The following is a 7,904-nucleotide window of genomic DNA, read 5'->3' on the forward strand; positions in this document are numbered from 1 at the left end:
AACTAAAATGCCTTTTGTCATTTAAAAAAAAATACACGCATTATATATAATTAAAAACAAAACAAAAACCAAATTTAATAGTATTATTAATATATAGAAAATGTGTAATAGCCTGCACACACATATATATACACACACACACATATATATATATATATATATATATATATATATATAGCTTTATATGTCAACTATAGTCACGATAACACACAAAAATAATTTTAATGTATTTATAATTGTTTCTAGTACAGTGCAAGTAAATCTTAACTTTAATCTTTCAGGCTTTTTACTCAGATACACAGATTAACCACTAGATGGCGCCATTTCACCACTATAACAGGAAAACTTTTAAATACTTAAAGTGTTTAAGATTTAGTGTCATTACAGTTTTTCTGAATTGCTTAAACACATTTATTGAAACCATCACTCATTTTCTCAAAACCTAAACACAAATCCAAACATTCAAACTAAATTCACAGAACCCCTGACTCTTCTGGCAAAATCAACACACTACAGTTCATTCATTAGACACTACATCAAAAAATTGAGAACACATTGTCCACAGTGTCCAGTGCAGTTACAAAACAAAACAAAAAGTTAGTAAATATTTTGCAATAAACACACACACACACACACACACTTTACTTAGCTATCTAAATGGGGACATTACATAGACTTCTATTGTTTTTATATACACAATAGAAGTCTATGTAATGTCCTTGTAATGTCCTGAAATACTTTTTAACCTAAACCCACCCCTATCCCTACCCCTCACAGAAAATTTTCTGCAGTTTTACAATTTCAAAAAAACTTTGTTTACTTTAATTTTATTCCAGTTTTACAAATGAGGACGTCCCCAAATCGAGGTTTTTTTTGGTGATTTTGTCAAGTTTTGCTCACTTTTGGGTACAAATTTTTCACCAAAATATGGTTAAGTAGGTACACACACACACACACAAACACAAACAAAAGAAATCACACCTAAGTTTGGTTAATACACATATACATACACACACACACACACAAGTATAAAAAAGAATCAGAGGTCTTCATCTACGTCGCAGGCAGGCAACGGGGAAAAAATCCTCTGGTGTGGCGGATCCAGCCTTGACAAGACAGCACTTTGATGTCACCACAGGCCAGTTCTTCCACCCTATAGTCTTGCAATCTTACACAAGATTCTCTTCCACTCTTCTTTTGCTGTTCTTTTGAACTTTCCAACTGATTATGGTGGCCACAGAGAATCAATTTAGCTCAAATTAGGTTGAACTCTTTGTCCTGCCTTTATCATTCCATGCACAAGAAAATGGTCTATCACAGTAGCTCTGATTTCATTTGAAATGACTGTTCTTGGTCTTGCTCTTCCTCCACCTCCTCTTCTGTGTACACACCCACACCGTACACTTTGAACTGGCTTATATTTTGTACATTCACATATTTAGAAACAAGTGTGAACAGTTTTGAATTATTGTGTGTAAACAATGACAACCGTGGTGCAGAATTGTGCTTAACTTTTACTTTCTTGTGTTTAGGGTTTTGCATCACAAGTTTTTCACAGCGCAAACTGCGTTTGAGTGAGAATGTGTTTAGAGTTTTAAAAAAAGAGTGCATGAGATCTGCAAACAGTGTCTAAACTCTCTTAACTTGTATAAGGTTTTGCAGTAGGAGTGATTTATTTGACAAATTGATTTAGGCTATTGAGAATTTGGTTCAGAGAATGGGGTGTAGGCTAGTGTCTTAGCAAATGTGAAAAACTGTCATTAGTGTGTGTAGTTTGACAAGCCTGAAAACTATACATTACTTTATCTTGTTGCCTGTCTGTATGTATTTACATAATTTTAATTTACACATTTTTAAATATTCCATTAAACCTGCCGAGAGCGTAAACTAAAATTCTCAGTTCCACACGCATGTCCGGGAAATTCACGAATATTCACTGACTTAGGGGTAACGCATTACAAGTAACGCGAGTTACGTAATCAGGTTACTTTTTTCAAGTAACTAGTAAAGTAACGCATTACTTTTTAATTTACAAGAGAATATCTGAGTTACTTTTTCAAATAAGTAACACAAGTTACTTTTTTTTTCAATTTATTGATTGACAGCTCTCCTGTCTCCATGCTGAGATAAATCAGAAGATGTTACTGTAGTTCTAAAATAAATATGAATATGCATTAATTCATCTCACTCACACACACAAAAATAAAAACACAGATTCAGTATTCCTCAAAATGAATAAAAATAATGCAACTCAGAATATGACGCAAACCTGCAATAATTAAATGTTAAACAACACAAATATCCTTTATGTATTTAATCCCATTCTATTAACCAATGTCTTTGCTTCTGACCTTCGATGATCCAGTTCAACCGTACTAATAAGCACAAATTACTCTAGACAAACATTTGTGTCTTTTTTTACTGCTGAAGTATGTTGAAATGTCGTCTTCTGCATTACGGACGTAAATTTACTTTCCCTTCAGCCTGAGGCTTATTCATTTCACTTTTGGTGTGAAAAGGCTTCTATATTTGCCAAAAATATAACTTTTTTTATTTTAAAAGCAAACAAGCAAGCCCTGTCCAGATTTGAAAAGTAACGTAAAAGTAACGTAACGCATTACGTTCCATAAAAAGTAACTAAGTACCGTAATTGGTTACTTTTTTATGGAGTAACGCAATATTGTAATGCATTACTTTTAAAAGTAACTTTCCCCAACACTGTTCACTGATGCCGAAAATCTCGTAGCAACGGCAAACATTCAGAAGGCGGGACCCGCTTTGAAACGGCAACATTAATTGGTTTAACTGCAGGTGAGTGACAATTCAACTTTATCCAATGAACAATGAAATGAGTATTTTGCTGCCTGTCTTGACTGGTGGACTAGCACTAGCGTATGGCAGATGTTGTTGGGGATTCATTATATTATTGGTAAGATAAGTCGTTTTCTTCCCGTTTAGATGTTTGGAGAACTGATTTAATATCAGCGAGTATCTATGTGCATCATATTTACATTTACATTTACATTTAGTCATTTTGCAGACGCTTTTATCCAAAGCGACTTACAATTGGGGGATACCTTCTGTTGACTAATCGCTTATCATATGATAAGAGTTCTTGTGCTTAGTGTTGTTGTGTTTTCATGTGAACTGAACTGCTCTTTTAAATGAGCAGAAGACAGCTTGGCTTGAATAGAAGTCAATTTCCTTGAAACTTTACCGTCTGAAAACGTAATGAACGTCATTTGATTAAATATGCATAGGCCTACTGTATATTTGTATTTTGCATGCTTTTATTATGTGATAAACAACTAATTGTCAGATCTATATAACTAGCACGTTATTAACTGTTAATTCTATTAAATAACTATACATAAATATGCATGTAAAAATTTACAAATTTTAATAATATGTAAAAGACATGAACATTTGTCATTCTGTAATTTTACTTCTAGATAAATATTGTTTGGGTCAACATTTGACACTATTATCAAAATGTTATATTTTATGTTTTATTTGTATTTGAAGTACTAAGGTTTCCTACAGCTGTATTTCTGCTGTGTGCAACAAATCATGTATTTGGTATGTGAGAAAAATGAATATATCTGTTTAAATATCTATGTCAGAAGTGATATAAAATCATACAAATGTTTATAGACTTTTCTGTCTAATATTTAAAGACACATGGGTCATCAGTGTCAAAAACGCTACATTTTAGATCATTTTAAAATTACTTTAGTTTAAACATCATCTTACGTAACTAAGTTATTGTAAATATCTATGTGAAAGGTGATACAAAATCATACAAATGTTTATACACTTTGGAACAAAATATCTAACAAATATTAGGCAACAGACACATTGGCCCTCAGTATTAAAGGGGTCATATGATGCGATTTCAAGTTTTCCTTTCAATGATCTTTAAAAAAGCATCATATGACCCCTTTAAAAAAGCTTTTGAGATTTTTAGATCAATTGCTGTAAACAAGAACATTTGCTTAAATTACTAACTTATATAATGCGTAACGGATCACAAGTTTAAATTCTTTAAATAAATGTAATAAATTAATTAGTAGTAGGAAATATCATGAGATGTCAATGTCAATCTTTTCCACGCACCCCTGGATGAAAGCCAGTCAAAAAGACCTTTAATTGTCAGTGAGTTGATTTTGAATGACAATGATGTCTCTTTCACCACAGCTCATTGTTAGTGTTGTCTTTCCTGTGGTTCACATGTATCGTGCCTTCGTCTACGGCACGCTGAAGAAAGGCCAGCCCAATTGCAGGATGCTGGATGCTGCCAACGGCCGGGCCGAGTTCCTTGCTCACGCTCGAACCGTAGAGCGATACCCTCTCGTGATCGCCACCAAATATAATATCCCCTTCCTGCTGAACGTGCCCGGGACGGGTGAAATCTACAGTGAAATCTACAGTGTGGACCAGCAGATGCTGCACTTCCTGGACAGGTTTGAAGGCTGTCCAAAGATGTACCAGCGCACTGCAGTCCAGCTGGAGGTGCAGGACGGGGACGGTGAAGGGGAAAACACACTGAAGCCTGGAAGCATTGTGGAGACATTTGTGTACAGCACGACTACATACCAACCCGAGTGGCTCCAAAACCCAACATATGAGAGTTATGATGCGAATGGTGATCATGGACTGGAATATATATCTCGTGAGGACAGAAGCCCTAAGTAAATACTGTACTGGTATCAGTTAACAACAGGGTCCAGAATTTCACATTTTACCACACCTGCCAGTGTCACGTCACTTTCCATTCAGATGTTTTCCAAAAAAAACAACAACTGTATCTTGCATTATTATTATTTATTAGAAATATATTTCTGTTCTTATGAGATTTAGCTAATTATTCCCTTGCATATAAGTGACAAATGTATGGAATTTCTGCATTTTTTTAAATGAAAGACAGGAGACAAATATTAGGAAATGCACTAGTTTTTATTTTAACTACTGTTTTGATTGATTTTCTTTTTCTTTTTTTCCTTGCACAGCAGAAATAAAGCTGTGGCAAACAATTTTATTTTTATTTATTAAGACAACAATTAGGAAATATACTGGTCTTTGATTGGCTTTGGTCGTCATGTCTTCATGTCTCTCAGGGAAACCCTGAGATTACACTGAGATTTTTTAGTTTTGGCAAATAAATATGAGGAATATTTCATATCACAGGAAGAAAAAAAAATCTTGAGACATCCTAGATCAACTTCTGATGGTATATTATCTAACGTTGTTAGATGCCAGATGTTTTCTTTAGACATTCTATGTCAGTTCATTCATGTGTGATCTACATTTACACTCTAGTATCTGATCATTTCGTTTTATTCAGTACTGAAAACCCCCCCCTTTTTTTTTATTGGCACTCGGCAAGTGTTAATTTTGGACCCTTTTTGTTAATGTGGTATCAGATGACATTAATTTAAATTTGTGGTATATAAATATGTGATACCTTAAAAAGTACCAGGATCAAAGGACAAATTTATAAGGAAATTCATTTAAGGGACTGCAAAGGAGTCAACTGTAAAAGGATCTGGGAACAATCTATTATAATATGTAAAAAATGATGGACACTTAATCTTGAATAAATGTAGTGCACTAGCAAAACACACTAGTACTGTATATCTAGAGATCAGGTGTATTTGTTCATATGCTGTAGAAGTGTTTATTATGAGTTTTCTAAATTGCACTTTACAATAACATAATTCAGAATGTTTTCAATTTTGTTTTTTCAAAATGTAAATGACAAAGGCAGCACATCTATATATATATGGATTTGTTTATTCTGAACATGTTCACACAGTGTCAAACATACATTTCTGCCAACATATAATCCATATTGTATTTTTTTTTGGTTTATATATATATATATATATATATATATATGTGCATTAAGAAAGAATTAAAATGCTCCAAATGCTTAAAAAAAGGTTAAAGAGAAGAATTTTGGCACTCAAGCAGTTCGACAAAAGGCAGCTGGCTTCCTTCTTTTTTTTTTTTCTTGTACCATGACAGAATAATGGCTAACTATGAGGGATTGTGTAGTAAATCCCTCACAAAATTAGTGTGGAGTGGTTCACAGTTAGTATCAAAACTTGTATAAAAATGAAATACTACAAAAGAAAGGTTTGAGTGTGGTACAAATGCTTGAAGGCAGCATGTGCCGTAAAACCGACCTAAAACATTACAAATCCATAGACGCGTCTACTGGTGTGAGCTGAGACGCACAGGTCATTTCACCCCAAAAAATTAAAAATAATAATAATTATTAAAAATTAGATTTTTTCCCTTGCGACATTTTCATGACAAACTCAAAAAATTACTGTAATACATTAGTGAAAATCAGTTGTTGTTGTTTTTTTAAACTAAAATCAATCAATTCTGCACATCAAGTAATACCATTATGGGGCAAATTGACATAAAAATGAATAAAAAAATCTTATTTTAACAAGCATGTTTTTCTGAAAAATAGAATAGTGTTTTAATGAAAATCAGATAAATTTTAATTCTGCACAAAAAGTAATACCATTATGTAAACTAACAATTGTACTCTATATTCGTTTGCATTACAATAATAAAAAATTCAGGGCAAATTGTAAAGGAAAAAAAAACTAAACACTTAATTGCACAAAAAAAAGGCCAATTTTCAATGCAAAAACAAAAACTTAATTCTTAAAAAAAATATTTTTTTTTTCTCTCCAAGCAATTTTGGAGTGAAATATGACCTGCACATTGTTTTTGTTTTTTGTTCACTGAGATGTAGACAGAAAGCGTCAACCATTTAAAAACATCAGACCAGAAGTCAGTAATAAAAGGCTAGAGTTACTACATTTAAAAACAGTCCAGAGATGTTTCACTGACCAATTTTACAGGCATTAGGCCTCATTCATGAAACACCAACAATAAATTCATGTGTAAATTGTTCGTAAAGCTGTTCTCAGCTTAAACAGTCACATTCAATTCAGTATAACCAGTCTCATGTACACTAAAACCTTCAATAAACCATTTATAGAACACTCTCATATACAAATCAATAAAACTTTCAAAAGAATAAATCATCGCATTCAACATAACCACTGCATTCAATTCAATGAATCATTCCTGAAAGCATTCTTACAAATTTTACGAATGATTTACACAAATCAGTTCTTGCATTTCATGAACGAGTACTGTTGTTTACTAATGAGGATTTTGTGTCTTTTGCAAATTTAAAATGAACTGCAAAACTGGAAGTGTTTCTCTTTGACCTGATGTTGTGATAATGTGTATTTTCTGGCACTGAATCCATATTCTTGTTACAAATCTTTACATCTAAACCCATTCAAAGCCTTCTGAATTTTTCAAAAAAGTGAAACAACGATATAGCACACGAAAAACTTCCATAAGAAACATGTTAAAGTGTGTTGAGAAGACCTGATAGAGAACCAGACATGTGTGTGTGTTCAGGCAGGCTGTCGAGGGTCTTTGGTCAGTAGACGTGCGGCTCTTTGCGGCTCAGTGAGCGGATGTGACTGGAGGAGCAGGTGGCGCTGCGGATAACCTCCATCCACCTACAACACAACATATCAACAAACATGGAGTACAATAATGTTTCCCACAATGCAATGCAACTGGACTTGAGATTAAATTCCTAGTGTTCTGTATAGACCGCAAGAAATATATATACATACATAGATATATATATATATATATATATATATATATATATAAAACCCCCATATAGCATACATGAATCACCTCGTAGCAGATCTATACAGGTGGAGCTGGGGAAGGTGGAGGGCTTCTGAAGCAAGCAGCAACTGCTACGGCAAGCACTAGTATATATTTGAATGTTGAGCAGCGAGCTCATTGGCTACCGATACAGGAGAGAACCAATCAGCTGTGCCATGTGA

The 7,904-nt window shown here is 33.6% G+C and overlaps 2 protein-coding genes across 4 annotated transcripts in view; one reads left to right on the forward strand and one right to left on the reverse strand.

Annotated features, from left to right (window-relative positions):
- Nucleotides 1–2,872: 2,872 nt before the first annotated feature.
- Nucleotides 2,873–4,916, forward strand: LOC107653666 (gamma-glutamylaminecyclotransferase B-like). Its single transcript, XM_016440444.1, has 2 exons — nt 2,873–2,929; nt 4,198–4,916. Exon 2 carries the CDS (start codon nt 4,231–4,233, stop codon nt 4,693–4,695), a length of 465 nt encoding a protein of 154 aa, XP_016295930.1. The 5' UTR covers nt 2,873–2,929; nt 4,198–4,230; the 3' UTR covers nt 4,696–4,916.
- A 1,785-nt stretch (nt 4,917–6,701) lies between these two features.
- LOC107653673 (FERM, RhoGEF and pleckstrin domain-containing protein 1-like) overlaps nt 6,702–7,904 on the reverse strand; it is a 103,054-nt gene continuing 101,851 nt past the window's right edge. For all 3 annotated transcript variants that reach the window (XM_016440453.1, XM_016440454.1, XM_016440452.1), the window contains exon 27: nt 6,702–7,562. In XM_016440453.1, coding sequence (XP_016295939.1) covers nt 7,481–7,562 — 82 coding nt within the window. In that variant the 3' untranslated portion in view covers nt 6,702–7,480. The remainder of the gene's footprint in view (nt 7,563–7,904) is intronic.

Source organism: Sinocyclocheilus anshuiensis, unplaced genomic scaffold (assembly GCF_001515605.1).
Source record: "Sinocyclocheilus anshuiensis isolate Anshui unplaced genomic scaffold, SAMN03320099.WGS_v1.1 scaffold175, whole genome shotgun sequence".
Classification (NCBI taxonomy): domain Eukaryota; kingdom Metazoa; phylum Chordata; class Actinopteri; order Cypriniformes; family Cyprinidae; genus Sinocyclocheilus; species Sinocyclocheilus anshuiensis.

Bases quoted from the DNA above. Each gene is read 5' to 3' on its own strand.
- LOC107653666 (XM_016440444.1), top strand. From the start codon at position 4,231: ATGTATCGTGCCTTCGTCTACGGCACGCTGAAGAAAGGCCAGCCCAAT.